Source organism: Carassius auratus, chromosome 1 (genome assembly GCF_003368295.1).
Source record: "Carassius auratus strain Wakin chromosome 1, ASM336829v1, whole genome shotgun sequence".
Taxonomy (NCBI): Eukaryota; Metazoa; Chordata; class Actinopteri; order Cypriniformes; family Cyprinidae; genus Carassius; species Carassius auratus.
Window position 1 is genome coordinate 6,104,916 of NC_039243.1, and position 19,151 is coordinate 6,124,066.

The window sequence follows — 19,151 nt, forward strand, 5'->3', positions numbered from 1 at the left end:
ATCGTAAGAACACTGTTTTGTATCGCATATGCACCGTTTATGCACTACTGCACTAATTTGGCAAGTTATTCAATAATAATAAATTAAAAGGAAGTCTCGCATTTTTAAAGAAACAATCTTAGCCTACTTCCGCGTTGCATAATATACAGTGGATATGTTTTTAAAAGGTCAGAAGCTGGTAATATATATATATATATATATATATATATATATATATATATATATATATATATATATATATATATATATATATATAAGAGCACATCAAAGGTAAAAAAAAATTGATAGCTTGAATGCACTGTAAGTCGCTTTGGATAAAAGCGTCTGCTAAATGCATAAATGTAAATTTAATTAAATGTAATATATATATATATATATATATATATATATATATATATATATATATATATATATATATATATTTAGTACAGCACTGTGGAATTTTTCTTTTTTGTGTATTTCATGAAATTACGACGGGTAGGTCGAAATTTAGGAAATCAATGTTGAGAAATATATATCAAATAATTAAAATGCAGGTAATATAACTAATTGTCACCCTAATTGAACAGAATGTGGATCCACTGAGCTCCTCTCACTCTTGTAGACCAGGTATAATGCTTCCACCAGAGGGCGGTGTAAGCATCATGTTCTCATAAAGTAAGCAGGTTCAAAGCTTGAAAAGTGTTTGTGCAAGATTGTATTTTAATATGCCACTTTGATATAGTGTTATATAATGCAATGACTTGGCCCACTTTATCTACTAAACATATGTATACACTGTGTAACTTCATAGTTTATTATGACTGTTTCAGATTCAAAAATCAGGTGTTTTGATGTAACAACAAATTACAAAGATGTTCATCTACACATATACATGTTCTTCTTTCACAATTATGCATATAACAAGGCTTGATCACTAACAATATTACAAACATCTGTGTAAATCTGAGTCACATCTAATTAATGCAAATAAATTCTAATTAAAAATAATCGACTAGCATACAATCGATAATCTATCACACTTGACATGTAAAAACACGCACAGTATTACATTCATTCATTGTAACATTAGGTATTGCACCACTTTATCAGTTTATCACTGCATTTCTCAGCTCAATTCTAAAGTTTTGTCACTCCAAGCTAAAGACTTTCTCTTGGCGAGCTCCATCCAGGACGGCTGAGCTCCATCTGAGCATCGCTGCTGCTGCTGCTGAGAAGAGACGTCTGTTGAGGACGATGAGGCTGCTGGAGGCACGGTAAGTGCTACTGCATAGGAACACACAAACACACACACACACACACACACACAAAATTTCAATACCAAATGGTAAATCTTTGAAGAGGGAAAATAATACAAACATCTAAAAATGACAAAAGCATTGCTTTACTTTCTGTGGCATTGTTAGGTGAAGTGAGTTTTGCTGCTTTCTTTGTTGTGTCATCTTCTGCTGAATTGTTCCTGCCTTTGTCCTGCAAAGAGTGAATAATTCATATTTCATTGTTTCTTATATTATTCTGGATGCATTAAATTATAGTATATTATATTATATTATTATAACATAAGAAAAAATACAAAAGATTTGTGTAATTTAATATAATTACAATATAAAATCAAATACTGTTTTTAATATGAAGGAGTTTTCTGTATTGATTTTTCATTGTGTTGTGCTTTAGGGTTCTGACAGAATTTTTTTTCCTTCAGTGTAAATATTCTATTTAATATATAATTATGAAGTTCAGAAGGCTGTATTATATACTGTAGTTGGTAGAGAATAAGCAATAAAAGGAAGAAGAAACCCGCTGATTAGCTAAATGCGTTTTGCACTCTCCAGTCACATGTTACCTGCCAGTCGTTTGTTCCACTAGGTGCTGGTTTTGTGGGAGGGCTCTGTGAGGTCTGTAGGCTGGCTGCTTTCAGTGGATGAAGCGAGGGGGTCAGTGGCTGTGTTTTAGGCTGTAAGGCTGGTTTGGGAGGCTGCGCAGGAGGAGCCGTTGGAGATGTAGGGTGGGCTGGTGACTGATTTGTGGCCAATCTGTCCAAGAATGGCTGGTGTGCTTTGGTCTTCTCCCTGGCTAGACTCATCCAGCCCGGCTTAGACACAGCCTCTTTACACGCTCCTGTTGTATTTTGAATAGATGCTTTTCCATCTGCAAAACAGCGCTCTGTTTTATTAAAGCATGGACATATAAAAACAATCATATATTTCACTTTGGTCTCTGAAATGGTTGATTTGCATAACTCTGATTACTTTTGGACAACAAATTTTGTTTACAGTTTCCTCTGTGTTTTGATTGACTGATTTGGCTGTGCTGGTATTTGAATAAGGTTTTGAATGAGGCCATCTATTGTTATAGTTATAGTATCAACAATTTCAGAGAAAACCACTGTTAAATGGCACGTAAACAAACAGTGAATGGCTGCTGTATATGGTTGTCAGACTCTTACAGTGTACGTTAGCCTTTTTTCCAGTATATAGTCAAAACTCACTTTATACTAGAAGATGCTAACACAATTAGTTACATTTAATGCTACTTGAAGTGTACTTTTGTATGGTTTTATGCTACTGTCACATTAGCAAATTGAAAAATCAGAATGCTATTTATTTAAGAACACTTTTGAGGGATTCTTAAAACAAATCGGCTCTTTCATAATTTTAATTAGGCTATTTTAGTATCGAGATACGGTTAAAGTTTTTATCAATATATTTTCTTATATTTTTATTTCATATTTAGTTTTAATTTCAAAATTCATAACTTTATTCAAATTTCTAATAACATTGTTGTGTGTTTTTGTCATTTTATTATTCTTTTAACATGTCTATATAGTTTATTTCCATTTAATTTTAGTTCAAAGTTACTAAATGAAAATGAGAAATGATGCATTGGCAACTAGCTGAAAAATATATATAATTAAATTATTATTATTATTATTATTATTATTAAATGATTTTGTTTTAGTTTTAGCTAAATAATAAATCTAGTTCAGTTATCTAGTTCATTGAACATTTACATTATATTTCTTTTGAGCCCCTTGAACTAAAATGTTGAGTGAACAAATTTAACACATATAAAACAAGAAGAAAAACATGTGCACTCACTGTCTTGGGCAGCAGGCGGAGAGTCCAGTTTCTGTGGATCTAGTTTTTTACTCTTGGAATTAGTTTCTGCTTTCCCAGCATGCTCTTCTGAGACTGCTGTCACTGCATTAGACTCTAAACTGTACCGTTTGGTTTCATCCTTGATTTTGGAAACCTCTGAGCGATATTTTAGTGACAGAGAGGTTGTGCGGAGCTGCACCCCAAAAGCATTCCCCTTGTCTTCAGGTTCCTCTGTTTCCACATGTTCTGCAGCAGCGTCTGCCTTCCTAGGATTGGTTCCTGTTATTGGTTTGGATATAACAGGAGGTGGTACTTCTCTATGAAAACTGCTCTTTGTCTCTTGCGTTTGATGGAGGTGATTCTGGAGCTCTGTTGGTTTTGTCTCTCCCTCTTCATCTTTCTGTAACTCTGGATTGGGTTTGATGGGTTGTGTCTTGATTTCTGGAGAATGTTTCAAATGTCCCTCATTCGGCTTTGTCTCAGTGCTTGCTTTGGAGCGATGCTTTGCGGATGCAATTAAAAATAAGGATCCAGCGTTAAGCATCCTGCTATCCAGTTCAGACGCAGTTTCAACACCAGCTTCCCAAGGTTTTGTTGAGGCCTCTGCTGCTCCTTTTGGAGACGGAGGGCTACTTATATCTATGTTGGGCTTTTTTAAGTGAGGCAGAGGTACGGGATGTCGTCTAAATGTTGATTCCCCTTGGATGTTGTCATTTTTATCTGTGCCAGACACATGATTCTCACTTGTATGAATCTGGATATCATTTATATCTTGTGTCTGGAGAGGTGAATGGGCTCTTAATGACTCTATTCCTCTTTGTGGTGTTGGAGATTCTGGACGTCCTAAAGGTGATGGTGGACGTGATGAGATCAAGCCAAAGGACATAGGCTGCAAATAAAGAGGATTTGTGGTGACTCTCCCTTCAGTTTCAAGAGACTCTTCCGACTTCAGGATTTCAACACCCAGAGATGGGAGAATGATTTGAGTTCTGTTAAGGTTTAAGTTCTCCTCCTGGTCCTGTGCTGACTCTGCAGGAGTCGTTTCTGTAGGTTCAGGAGAGCTGGGTTTCTCTGTTAGCTCCAAAGACGGAGAAGAGTACAAGCAATGGTGCACTGTCTCAGTGGACGTCATGGTTTCATCATCTTCCTCCTCAGACAGAACGTTATCCAAATCACTGATGCTTTCTGAACGATGTCTGGGAGAAAGAGATACCTGGGAAAGAGAGGTTTTTTTTGGTTTGTTTAAAATTAGCATTGACTAAGTATTTGTAACTTTTTGCAGAAGCTATCAGTGGTCTTTGTGTTCTCCATTTGTACCCCTCGCACCATGTCGAATTTAAGCTTTACAACAGTAGTGTCAAAGCTTCATGTCGTCTGAGATTATTCAATACCAATGGACCAGAGTTATTATAGTATTATTTATATACTATTATAGTATTTATTAATATTTTGAATTAGCTTTTCAGTTTTTAATTTGAGATTTTATCTCATGTGCTTTTTTTATAGATTTAATTCATTTTAGTTTGATTAATTTATGCATTTTAAATGTAAACTTATTTTAGTTTTAATTTAGGTTTTTCATCTAATATATACAGGTGCTGGTCATATAATTAGAATATCATCAAAAAGTTGATTTATTTCACTAATTCCATTCAAAAAGTGAAACTTGTATATTATATTCATTCATTACACACAGACTGATATATTTCAAATGTTCATTTCTTTTTATATATGTATATTCTAAACTTCATTTTGATTTATACATTTTTTTATAGTTTTAGTCAACAGTACCTATAATTTATATATAAAAAACTTACTTTAAATGAGACTTGACTTGAAATGTTAAAATATATATTTTTTTACTTTAGTTACAGGATACAAATAAACACTATTAATAGTGTTTAACTGTAAATAACTATAATATAAGCACTTGCAGTGTGCACAGCATCATCGATCACAATGGGAGTGATCTAGTTTTTACAAATCCCGTGTTAACGCTGTGTCAGATGAATTCTTTTACAATGACTTTATGCTCTTTAAATCTGAACTAAAATCTACAAATACAGCTTCATCTTACCGCTGGCCCTCGTTTTCCCCTTGTACTGGCCCGTTGGTTTCTTGGTTTGACTGACATGCGATGCCGGGCAGCTGAGTTATCCAACCTGGGCATGTAACTTGCAGGGCTACTGAAGTCGACTCCTGCAGTGGGCGTGGTCGAGGCAGAGGCGGGAGAGATGATTGGTTGAGGGGACGGTCTGGAGACTGGGGATAGAGGCCTTGATGATGGCTGGAAAGGATCCCCCTGGATGAGACAATATTAACTGCTGTCACATATAATGCATATTTTTATCATTATTATTATATGTTTTATTATTATACATGAATAATACCTGTTCCTCTTCTTCACTTCCCGTTCCTGCTAAACTCAGAGAGCTCAGATGTTTCTAAGATTCAGGATACAGTGAGAAAAATGGCATTTGGATTCCATTCATTTACACTGTACAGTAGATACTGTGTGTACTACATGATTTTCCTCTCCTAAACTCAAATCTCTAATGTTCTTTTACCTTGTAAACTGCTCCTTGCATCACTCGCTCATGGAAGCACGTCTCAGGTGGACTGCATGGTAAACCATCGTCCTCTGAAGTGGCTCCTGAATCCTCTATACGTTTACCAGGAATCAACATTGGAGGAGGACCTAGATGTAAGTTCTGCTGCTGTAGTTTCAACTGCCGAAACAAAACATGACCCGCATAGAGTTAAATAACCCCCTCAAATTCAAATTTAACAAAGCACACTGATAGAGCATAATAAGAGTAGCTCAAACAATCTAAAGCCTTTAGAACTAAAAGATTTGCACGCTTTTGGTCTCTTCACAAACAGCATTTCCTTACTTGTAAGGCCTTAATTTTGCCATGAACGTTTTCTTGTGAAAGGACCCGGGCTGGTTCTGTGGACGGGGTCTGTTCAGTAATGAAGATGCTATCGTGGGAAAGCGCCCTGGAGTTGAAACCCTGTGGGAACCTGCGGATCAGATCAGTAGGTTTGTTTTATTAGATGCTCTCGTGGCTTATTCCTTAAACTGATGGGACACATCACATCAGCCACTTACGAAAACTCGTCTTCAGAGTCGTAGCCTTCCCTTCTGTCCTCTGGAGCATTGATATCACTAGCGGACTGGCTTTGCTTATTCAGCCCTTCGCTTTCCTTTTTCTTCAGTTTCCCAAAAAGACGCGTCTTCAGCTGCTTAAAGCGTGACTTCTTCCTCCCTTTTGAAGAGACCAGAAATCAGGTTTGAATGGATTTACAGAAATAAAGATTAATAATATCATGGGAAGGTAAATTGGTAAAGTACAGTCCAATTTGGATCTGACTGATATTATTTACAGCATTCCACATTAGTCGTTTAGTATCAGTGTCTTTGGTGCTGTTACAGTGACATAACCATAGGAGTTAATGGAGTTTAGACACTGCTAAGTATTGTGTTTAAAAAAGGTCTCTTGTGGCCAATTTCATTAGTATTTCTTGTGAATAAACCCTTGAACAGAAAACATGTGAATGTATTCCAATAGAATGTTCACAAACCTGAGAGTTCCTCTCCGCTTTTGTAAACTTCTCCAGAGCTGGAATCCATGTTTTTATCTGCTGATCTACAGTAGAAGGGAAAATAACTATCATTCACTTAAAAAAGAAAGCAGTATAAATCTCATCAAGTGTGGAGACTGAACAAATGGAATTAAAAAGCAGACTTTCTCCAGAATGTTGCTCATTTGTGTGGAGGAGTGTCCGCTGCACGTCCTGGTTTTATAGCAGTAAACATCAGATGATCACAGGTAACTGATACACCCTGTTTGCACTTTAGTACATCATTTCCTGTGTTCAAAGGTTATAAACCCTGTTCCAAGTATTTGGTAGTTTCTTCTGCAATGCCCTTATGCACTTAAGGAAAGAGCTGATTTGCTCCTTTTTTCAGTTTAAAGGTATATATACATGTGTGTGTGGTTTAAGAAGTCTCTTATGCTCATCGAGGCTGCACTTATTTTATAAAAAAAAATTAAAATAATAATAATAATATTAAATATTTTAGCAGTTTAAAATAATGGTTTTCTACTATATTATTCTTTAAAATATAATTTATTTCTGTGACGCAAAACTGAATTTCCAGCATCAGTACTCCAGTCTTCAGTGTCACATGATCCTTCAGAAATCATTCTAATATAATAGTCACGTAATCATGTAATATAATATTATTATTATATCATATTTATTATCAATAAATAAAAAGTTAAAAAGAAAAGCATTTCTTCCTTTTTTAATGAAATAAATATTTTTATTAAGCAAGCAAAAAAAAAAAAAAAGTTAAAAAGTGATTAATGTTTCTTTGGAATGTTTTGATCAAATGAATCCACACTGTAAAAAATTTCTTGTTGTTTTTACAAAAACTTTTTGGCAGCTGTGGTTGCCAGAATAATTTTGTAAAAATACAGAAAACTGTAAACACATTTACGTCAAAAACTGTTAATTTTACAATATAAAGCTGTAATTTACAAACAAGAAAATGTGAATATAAACCAGTAAATTCAACAACACACAAAATTAAATCTGTTTTGTACCTTGAAAATACTGACAACCACCATAATAATAAAGATGGTACTGTATAAGAGAAAGCCACATGAAGTATCAAAGCTCATCACAAGTAGCTTCACCACAAGCAGAAGTATATATTAACATATAGAAGGTGCACATTTATGGAAACACAAAACACCATCATGGTAACACACGTGATACTTAAATAATGCAAATAACTTTCATTAAGCAACAGAAGATGTAACATAAAGCTCAAATGTACATAACTGATAACAGGAACTATTTAAAAACATGATTATTTAAACAAAATACTTTCAAACGTGGAGTGTCACGCAGGGAATTCTGGGAATATCAGTTTACAGTTTTAGACTGTAAATTATACATTGATTTGTTCTTTTTTTTACTTCTAAAAGCTGTATAATTAACAGAATTTTACTGTAAATTTACATTTAATGCTTTGTTAGATCTTTTACAGTTTTTCCCTGTATATAGTACGGGAACTTACTGTTAACCTATTATCAGTTTTTTTCCGTAGCGTTTTTACAAAATTTTACAGTTAAAATTACACTTATTTTTTACAGTGCAGCCTTGGCTTCTTGTATATGTATATGTAAATAGCCTAGTTGTAAATTTAAAAATTACGAGATTGATGACGAAGATGTCATCAATCACATGCTGATCTCTTTTCTTTTATATTGGCAAACAGCATCTGTTTCATCCTGTTGGGTTTGTCTTACTTGCAAACCACAGATTGTGCAAACGTCTCCTGTGTCTTTTTATTTGCTTTGTGTTGTGATATAATCAGTGGCCTCTTGTAATACAAATGCAGCAACTTCTAAGGGAAGGTAGGTAATTCACTCAGGCACCAGTTGCCTAGTGACACAAGTTTTGGTGAATATTAGATTGTGTCTACCTGCAGCCTGGGAAACCAAGCCCTGGTCCAAGCTCTTAGAATTCATTAAACACACACACATGCCCTCAGTTCTCAGATTTATTCTTCAGAGTGCTTGTACAACAGTATCTTGACATTTACTGTCGGTTTAGTTCATTACACTCCCAGTATCTCATCCACAGTTTAGATCAGTAAACTAAACCATGCTAGCTAGTTAGTTCTGTGTGGTTGCTAGCATTGCTATGCAGAATTTAAGTCATTTTCAGTGGTTTTAACACATTGCTGTGTGGTTGCTAAAGTGTTTGTGCTTACTATGGGTGTGTGCTATTACGCCAAATTGTAATACTTAGGATTTAATACCCTATTCCCAAATATGAGGAATAATTATAATGATGCTAACAATGCTAATAAAAACAAACATCAGTTTGTCTTTTTTCATGCCTATAACTTTATTCTGTTGTTTCTTCTGATGTGTGTGTGTGTGTGTGTGTGTGTTCAAGACCTAAAATTAACACTCGTCAAGTGCCAAATGCGAGTGAAAATCACATGGCAAGTCCATGTAACAGTGCCAGTAGCGCTTCAATGCACAAAAACACACACAATTGTCAAAATGCATGTTTTTGTTGAGTTACCTTAACTACGTAGTCGTAAATGAGTTATAAAGTTATAAATGACTGTAAAGATTTGGGAGAAAATCAGATATGCATTAGGTTTTACAGAGACAGCTCTGATTTTAAAGTGAAATCTGCTGATTTTATTGATGTATATCAAGGAACAAAAGAAAGAGAAATCCTTGGAATGTTCTAGTCGCTGGTTGCATTTTTTTTAGCTTGAATAAAGATTAATCTGTATAGTTTATGCATATATAATATAGTTTATGTGAATATTGTTTTAAAATCACTTGTTAATGTGTTACGTTATTGTAGTAGTAATAACTGCCTGTTTTTGCAAAAAGAGTTTCATGGCCAGTAAAAAAAAATCTTTGGCCGCTAAATTTTATCGTGCCACCGTCCAATGGCAGGAGTGGCCAAAAGTTAGTTTTAGGCCCTGTGTGTGTGTGTGTGTGTGTGTGTGTCTAAAACCATATAATGAGATGGTTGTATAAAAAACTTAAGCACACTGTAAAAAATAATTCAGTGGCTTAGTAAATTTCACAAAAATAAAGAGCTATATTAACTTAATAAAATCTTTTGAAATCATTTAAGTGATATTTTGAGTGGGTCAGATTAAAAAGAATAATTAAAAATCCAACAAATAATTTCTCTAAAATTTACATATATTATTTAAGTTTATGTAATGAAAATAAATAAGTATTTAACTAACTAATTATATTTTTAATATACCTTCAATATTTCTGGTGAATTCTAATAGAAATATTTGATAATTATTTACTTGTACTGATCTGTTTTAGAAACTAAAATTATTAAGTATTTCCAACCAATTTTCCTAAATAAAGTTCCAACTTAATAAATGACAGTTTAAATAAATTGAGTAAATTTCGCGGCTAAAGTGATCACGTGTGCAGCTCCGCAGGAAAAAAAAAAATCTGCTTTCCTCAGCAGCGACGTCGACTAGCCATACTCCTCACAACTCCTGGTAAGTAACGTTAGTCAGCTAATCCTACTTACGTTTGTAACACTTTATTAAAAAGTTAATAATTATTAAGCATTTTCTAACAATTGTCTTTGTATTTTATGTCATATTCAACAAGTTTCGTAGCTTAATCGAAGTCACCTGAAGGACGGCTTTCCTCAGCAACGGCAAGACCCGCACTCCTCTCATATTGTGGTACGTTATGTAATTTAGCCAGCTAATACTAATTATGTTTGTGATGTTTAATTCAGAAGTTAATTATTAAGGATTTCCTAACAATTGTGTTTGTATTTTGCGTTATCTTAAGAAGTTTAACAAGTTTCGCGGCTCAAACAAGAGGCACCTGTCACTGAAGGACTGCTTTTCTCAGCAACGACGTGAACAGCATCACTCGAATTTCCTGTAAGTAACGTAGTCCTTTTATAACTATGTATATTTGCAATAATGTTTTCAAAAGTTGATTAAACATTGACCGTGTGTACGTGTACATAACAGTGTAGTTTTCGAAGTTAGTGGGGCAGCCATATGTATGTTAGTTTTTTTTTTTTTTTTTTTTTTTTTGGAGTGGGTTAACGTTCGTACTATTTGGATCACCGTTTATTTCAACCGCCATTTGAAAGTCTAACGATAAGTGTACCGTGGTCCAGCAACTATAACTATACATGCCCAATGGAAAACGATTTTGTACAGGTTCCCCTTTGGGGTCAGTGGCTTGTCAAAAGGGAACACATCATTTATGAACTTTCAAATGACAACATTCTTTCTTGTAAAAAGCTGTCACGTTGTTGTAAAACATCATAATTACTACACGAACTCAAGTATGAGCTCTTAAATCACCACTACAAATACGCCATGCAAAAGTATTTAAAATGGCGTGGACATAACATAGACTGGTGCGTTTTAATCAGCTCCCACTATAGGGAGTCGGACAGTTTAAGGCCTGCTCCATTGTAAAATCATTCTAGTGCACTGAAACCTAGATCACATACAATATCGGTCAAAAGTTTGAAAACCGTAAGCTTTTTAATGTAACAAATCCAGACCTGGTGGGTATTGAAGGACAGCGGAGGCTGGGGGAGGGGTACGTTGTTTTAATTGAGTAAACTTCCTAAATTTCTTAAGAGTGTGTTTAAATATATTCATTTTGATTTGAAATTATTTGTAATATTTTTGTTCCCTGAAACAGATCAGTTTAATTTTCCATCCTTAAATAAATTGATAGAAATTTCACAAATATATTATGTGTATTATAAATAAACAATTTGTTAGTCTAATACTAAATTGTTTTAGTGGAAAAAATAAAATATAACTGTACATTTTAGATAAAATAAACTGTTGTATTTTTAGTCCGTTAATATGTTTACATTTATGCATTTGGCAGACACTTTTATCCAAAGTAACTTACATTGCATTTCAAGGTACACATTTACAATTTAATCAATTTTTGCTAGCGCCGACGCTCTACTGTTTGAGCTACAGGAAAGCCATCTTTTGTATAAACAAGTAAACTATATTCAGAGATTTTATTAAGTTAATAAAGTTAAATATTACTGTAATATTTACTAAGCCACAGAATTATTTAGAGGGTTAAGGGTTGAGTGTAAGGGTTAATGCAAAGCATATTTTTTTCAAGTAGTGCAATTAAACAAGCTTTTTTGTTTCAAAACCATTAGTCATTTTACTTAAATATTAAACATGTTTATAAAGAAATTGGTTGAAATAATGCAGACCTCAATAAAAGCCTATAGCATTGATTTACAGCATAGAAGCTCGCAGTTGGTCTCTTTTCGTTTTTCTTCTAGGTTTATTGTTAAAAATAAATGTCCCTATGTAGAAAATTAACCTGTCCTCTTGTTAAGAAGAATGCTGTTAATTTTTGCAACTCCTCCCCCTAGTAAACTTTGTTTGAGATTTTACCTATCATATGGTCCAACAGAATGTTTGCTTCTTCAGGTGCTACTTGTTTTGTGTATTTGTCACTTTCTTGTAACATTCAGTTTTGAATGTTAGCTCTAACCAGTTATCTTTAAAATTTGCCTGTAGGGTTCAGCTGATCTACCCGTCTTCGTACAAGCAGAGTTGGCAGAGGAGGTCATAAAAATCTACATCCTTCGAAACAATAATGGGGCAGTCAGCGATGTAATCTTGGGAATCTCAGCAGAGCCTGCTGCCATCTTTCAGGAGTCACATTGGATTTGAGATATCCCAAGACCCACAAATACAGGTCCTTCTCCAAAAATTAGCATATTGTGATAAAGTTCATTATTTTCCATAATGTAATGATAAAAATTAAACTTTCATATATTTTAGATTCATTGCACACCAACTGAAATATTTCAGGTCTTTTATTGTTTTAATACTGATGATTTTGGCATACAGCTCATGAAAACCATAAATTCCTATCTCAAAAAATTAGCTTATTTCATCTGACCAATAAAAGAAAAGTGTTTTTAATACAAAAAAGTCAACCTTCAAATAATTATGTTCAGTTATGCACTCAATACTTGGTCAGGAATCCTTTTGCAGAAATGACTGCTTCAATGCGGCGTGGCATGGAGGCAATCAGCCTGTGGCACTGCTGAGGTGTTATGGAGGCCCAGGATGCTTCGATAGCGGCCTTAAGATCATCCAGAGTGTTGGGTCTTGCGTCTCTCAACTTTCTCTTCACAATATCCCACAGATTCTCTATGGGGTTCAGATCAGGAGAGTTGGTAGGCCAATTGAGCACAGTAATACCATGGTCAGTAAACCATTTACCAGTGGTTTTGGCACTGTGAGCAGGTGCCAGGTCGTGCTGAAAAACGAAATCTTCATCTCCATAAAGCTTTTCAGCAGATGGAAGCATGAAGTGCTCCAAAATCTCCTGATAACTAGCTGCATTGACCCTGCCCTTGATAAAACACAGTGTACCAACACCATCACTTACTGTGGGTACTTGATACTGGACTTCAGGCATTTTGGCATTTCCTTCTCCCCAGTCTTCCTCCAGACTCTGGCACCTTGATTTCCAAATGACATGCAAAATTAGCTTTCATCCGAAAAAAGTACTTTGGCCCACTGAGCAACAGTCCAGTGCTGCTTCTCTGTAGCCCATTTCCTGCACACGTCGTTGCACGATGGCTCTGGATGTTTCTACTCAAGACTCAGTCCACTGCTTCTGCAGGTCCCCCAAGGTCTGGAATCGGTCCTTCTCCACAATCTTCCTCAGGGTCCGGTCACCTCTTCTCGTTGTGCAGCGTTTTTTGCCACACTTTTTCCTTCCCACAGACTTCCCACTGAGGTGCCTTGATACAGCACTCTGGGAACAGCCTAATCGTTCAGAAATTTCTTTCTGTGTCTTACCCTCTCGCTTGAGGGTGTCAATGATGGCCTTCTGGACAGCAGTCAGGTCGGCAGTCTTACCCATGATTGCGGTTTTGAGTAATGAACCAGGCTGGGAGTTTTTAAAAGCCTCAGGAATCTTTTGCAGGTGTTTAGAGTTAATTAGTTGATTCAGATGATTAGGTTAATAGCTCGTTTAGAGAACCTTTTCATGATATGATAATTTTTTGAGATAGGAATTTTGGGTTTTCATGAGCTGTATGCCAAAATCATCAGTATTAAAACAATAAAAGACCTGAAATATTTGGTTGGTGTGTTAGTTGGTGTGCAATGAATCTAGAATATATGAAAGTTAAATTTTTATCATTACATTACGGAAAATAATGAACTTCATCACAATATGCTAGTATTTTGAGAAGGACCCTGTACTCACTTGAGTTGTTCCAAAAACTGTTTCTTGAGCTGGATCCTCCAAAACTCTGTTAATGTTCAGAGGTTAAAAAATTATCTTCTTGCATAGTAGTGGTTCATGGTCATCCCACAGAATGGGTATTCCTGATGGAAGTGTTTCTGTTATCTGATTAATTCTGTTGAAGACATAGTTCACCCCAAAAGATGATGTTGTCATAATTTACTCTCCCTCAATTTGTCCCAAACCTGTACGAGTTTCTTTCTTCTGTTGAACACAAAAGATATTTTAAGTGAAGTGACGTGACATTCAGCCAAGTATTAAAGAGTGTTGGTTAACGCAGTTAAAGGTTGCCATTGACTTTGCATAGTATACTTTTTTTTTTTTTTTTTTTTTCCTATCATGGAAGTCAATGGCAATTTTCAACTATCTGTTAACCAACATTCATTAAAATATATTTTGTGTTCAACAGAAGAAAGAAATTCGTACAGATTTGGGACAACCCGGGGGGGCGAGTACATTATGACAACATCATCTTTTTGGGTGAACTATCCCTTTAATATTGATGTAAGTGTTGCTTTTATATTTTTTTATGGTTTAATGCTGAGTGTGACTGCAAATGGCTGGTATGCACCAGGAACAAAGATGTCATTTCTCTTACGGCTATCGTATTTTACATGTAATCTACTTGAATACTAAGATGGATGAAATGTTTCATAAGGTTTAATCATTTCCCTTATGGCTACTTTACAGTTTTTAATTTTTGCAATCTACTGGAATATTAAAATGGATACAATGTTTCAAAGGTTGATTTTAGACTTTGTCTTATGTTTAATTGACAAATAAATTTTCAATAAAAAATGTGTTTCTTTCTTTATTTGGTTTTATTATATTAATTATAAAGGGTAAATGGTGTAAAAAAAAAAGTGAATGCAGCATTTTGATTATTTTATAGTCCAATATTAAGTTAAATTCACTTTTACATGTAGTAAACGTAGCACATTTTTTTTGGTAAAATTTCATCCAATATTTCAATTATATCTACTCAATATTTTTATTTTATTTTACATAGAATTACAGTTGTGGTGTTTTATAATTTTGATTATATCCAATTAATTTTATTTCTCATATAAAGTAATTCAGTTACTCAGATTTACTTAATTTTTTTACTTACAATTACTCAATTTAAACAGTATATTTCATTGATTTCACAGCTTTAAAATTTACTAAATTTTTTTGAGTGTAAAAATGTTTCACCAAAAAAATTGAGTAAATAATAGTTAAACTTTTTACAGTGCAGTCAGTTCCAACAATGTTTTACGTACATGGCCGTGCATGACATGAGCGTTAGCATATACACACACACACACACACACACACCTGCTATTACTGTCCTCGTCCTTAACCAAACAATCTAATGACAGAAATACCAATAAGCCCTGTTGTTCTTGCTGTCTAATATCAAAGTCATAAAGCCATGTAGCTCTGAGTGTGCAGAGGATGACAAAAGTGCTGTATGTTCATGTTACGCACTAGTGGTCAGGATTAGAATCAACACAACACTAGACAATTGACTCTTATTTAACCAAAATACCAATGTTATGTAATAATAGAGGAAGGCTAGGGCACCAAAGACCGGTGTTCTACGTCTTCATCCTGCAGGTCACATTTATGAATATCAATGTGTTTTACATATTAAAAGCAGAAATATGGATTTATTGGCTGCTAAGTAATGGGGTCTGAGAATTCAGCTTTGTTAATGCAGGAATAAATTACATTTTTAAATATCTTTAAGTAAAAACTGTTATTTTAGCTTGTAATTATACTTCACAATATTACTTTTTGCTGTATTTAAAAAAAAAAAAAAACGCCAACCCCAAATCTTTGAACATTAGTGTATATACTGGGCTCTGAATTCTAAAAATACATGTAATGCTTAATTTATCCTTTTGCTTTCCACAGAAGAAAGAAAACCTCACAGTTTTAAACTAGCATGAGTTAATGATGACAGAATTAAAATTTGAGGTGAACTATTCCTTTATATTATTTTCTCTCTATTTGCATACACCTTCCTGACCTGGTCAACTTTTTTTGAACTAAAAAATAAAATAAAAATCCCTCTATAGACTCAACGATCTGTAGTAAAAGCTCTTACTGAAGCATCTTTGTCCTCTGTACGAGTTAATAGTTACAGAAGACGGATTTAATAATTGCCATGAAAAATGGCAGGTCAGTTTCTGAAAAGGAAAATGATCTGAACACCATATCGCAGGAAGAGCATTCATAGTGGTTTAGAATTTGAATAGGCTGAGTTGAAACTAGGCCATGGCTTTTCACCAAGCTACAAATGTCTCCTAAAGACAAAACCCTGAATCTTAAAGTGTTTAACTATTACAATGGTATGCACTTGTACGTTTTGTGTACTGTATTTTTATTATGTTATAATGTGTATTACTTAAATACTGTTTACAGTGAATATATTTTATATTCTGTACATGGTGACATTTTAAGACAAAACATGTATATTGTGTTATAACTACATTACTGCAATGTTAAAATCACATCCCACCCACTGTGTAGTTAGTTAATCTTAAAAAAATGAATTAGGTAAATATGATTAAAAATGTAATTTAATGCATTAGTTGTGTTTCCTGTCCTGTTCCAGTACTGATGTAAAAACTGCTGGTTTAAGCATGCCAGGTGCTTATTTTTTATTTGCATATATGTGGGCCAGAGTGCACTGAAACAGATGCTGATTTAAAAACTAAGCAAAATGCTGAAATGCGAATGTGTTAATATGAGATGTATAAAGTTGACTTAACTCACTTATATTTACTTCAGTGCTTCCTTCACATGAGATTGGAATTATCATAAATACCCTAGTTGGAAATTGTACACAAACTGCCTCTCAAGTTATATTTATGACTGGGAAACTGGGAAAAGATTATTTTGATACCTGAGCTTCTAGATTGGACTGGACAGAAAATTCACTGTATTCACTGTTACACTTTATTCATTTTTCCCACAACATATGAATTGCTCTCTCGTGCTGTTAAGGTCATGCGGAGTTACCTGGCATCCTCCATGATTCCTATTATATCCGACAACAAAGCATTCAAACACAACAAACGTGTAATAACAACTTCAAAAGTGCGAAGAAGGAAATTTCAGATAGCACATGAAGGCAGCATGAGTTTTAATTTATGAGGACATAGAGGCTGTTTTTTTTGTGTGTGTGTGACATCATTTCCTTTCCACTTTGTTTGCCTCAGACAGGTTAGCTTACATTTAATCAGTGCAGGTGACACCGGAGGAGTTTTCCCAGAAGACCTTTTCAAACATAAGCCTTGAATCAATAGCTTACACAAGTTGCGAATGTCAACAAGTTTTAATCGAACTTTCAGGCTGCTCCTAAAGATGCAAAATGAATCCTTTATGAGCAACCAAAGAAGTGGGCAACATTATGACCAGTACCTGGCAACCAGTTGTTTTGACCTAATGTAAGCCAACACCCTGAGACTGCTCCAGTAATGCCATCTCTCTCACTCCGGCGCACTTTCTCTTTTCTTCAGTTATGAAAGAGTCAATTCAAGTACCATGTTACCCAGATTGAGTCGAGATCATCTTTGTACACTGTACATTGTATTCACTGCATTCACTAAAATCCCTTGATAAACAACCAGCGACCAACAATGTGTTGTGATAATGTTCCCATGAAAACATTATATTTGAATGTTAAAAATGTAGCTTTTTTTAAATGTCTTAAAAACACTGTTTCTTGGTTATGCGAACATTTTATAGTTTTGGAAACATCATGGGAAACTTACTCTTGAATGTTCTCTGAACGTTATCAAACAAGTACCCAGCTAACAAAAATGTTGAAAAGATCCATAAATGATGCATAAATAACACTTTTGTGCTAACGTTTGAGCATATAAAAGAAATAACTCTGAACAAACATTCTATTAATGTTACAAAAAGAACATTTGTTTGCCGAAATTCATGCTAGCCTATGAAAGTTTACAAAAATAGCATACTGAACAGTAGCCAGGGCTTAATTATAGTACAGTACTATGGATTGTGTGAACCCAGATATTTGGCATGATACAAAGAGTGAAACGTCACTCCTGTACTAGTATTTTTAATATAATTCTAAAACATTACGAGAAACTACGATTTATTCACTCACTTTTATCCTTGAAGTTCCATATGACCGGTCTGTTTTCCTTTCATGACAGTGTTTGTTCTGCAAACATTAACTTCTCAACAGAGAGAGTGACTAATCTGCTTGAACATTAACTGTGTTTTGAAGATACCTGACCACTCCTAATCGCTGCTTTCACCTTAAACCAAACGACCTTTGGATTACAATCACCTGAACGTGAGCTACACACAGAATTCCCTGCCTAGAAAACATCCCACATCTGTTTTAGTACAAATGTAGGAGATCAATCACAACACAGTCCCTTGATGAACAGCCGTACAAAAGGAGTTTTACTGTATGTAGGCCTACATAGCATCTTTAATTATACATGAATGTCTCTGTCGGTTGCTGATATATAGCGTTATGATACATAATACTGTGGGAAACATCTACATCCCTACTTATTTTGGATGGTAAAGTTATATAAAGTTGAGGGGCACGGCACAAGCCATGTACAGTAATCATGTGACTTATAATCATCTACTATCTAACTAAACACACTACCCTAACAACTGCTTGACATCAACAGTGAACATGCGCCTGATGCACAAAGAGTTATTCATTCAAAACCAGTTTCAAAATCAGACTTAAAAAAGATTTTCAAAACGATTTTATGCTGTTAATCAGGAAAATAGTGTGTTAATAATGTAGGAGGACAATAGTAAACAGTCAATTTTCCAGTTAGTCAGTTCACTGTTGATTCAGTGATGTCATTAGATAGATGATAGATATTTTCCGTGTATAAGATGAATATGAAAAGAAATATAATTACAGTAGAATCATTTATTGTTTTCTTACCTCTGCGAAATGAAGATGCAGAAGCGCGCACCTGCGCTTAGATCATCCGTCATACCCGCGCAGCTCAGGAGACTGAATGAAACTAGTGAGCGCACGTGATTGGCCACACCCACGTGATGACGACGCACGTGGCGTGCTGAAGCGGACAGGTGCGCTTCTTCTTTTGAGCATCACACTGGTTACCGTTTGCTGTTCTGCTTGTCCTTTATTTATGTTTTTCAGTCAAGTGTAGCGATTATTATTACTAAA

General features: G+C 34.7%; 1 protein-coding gene across 3 annotated transcripts; it reads right to left on the reverse strand.

Annotated features, from left to right (window-relative positions):
* Positions 1 to 684: 684 nt before the first annotated feature.
* On the reverse strand, positions 685 to 18,973 carry LOC113045116 (daf-12-interacting protein 1-like). 3 transcript variants are annotated; one of them, XM_026205410.1, is made up of 11 exons: positions 18,903 to 18,973; positions 6,684 to 6,748; positions 6,211 to 6,367; positions 5,993 to 6,122; positions 5,666 to 5,827; positions 5,489 to 5,542; positions 5,176 to 5,400; positions 3,099 to 4,311; positions 1,844 to 2,148; positions 1,389 to 1,470; positions 685 to 1,263 (listed from the first exon to the last, which is right to left on the reverse strand). In XM_026205410.1, the coding sequence occupies exons 1-11, from the start codon at positions 18,953 to 18,955 to the stop codon at positions 1,109 to 1,111; spliced, it is 2,601 nt and encodes an 866-aa protein (XP_026061195.1). In that variant the 5' UTR covers positions 18,956 to 18,973; the 3' UTR covers positions 685 to 1,108. The 3 variants fall into 3 exon arrangements, with proteins under 3 accessions (XP_026061195.1, XP_026061119.1, XP_026061273.1); XM_026205334.1 differs by having other exon boundaries at positions 685 to 1,266; XM_026205488.1 differs by lacking the exon at positions 18,903 to 18,973 and adding an exon at positions 18,090 to 18,185 and having other exon boundaries at positions 685 to 1,266.
* Between the last annotated feature and the right edge of the window lie 178 nt (positions 18,974 to 19,151).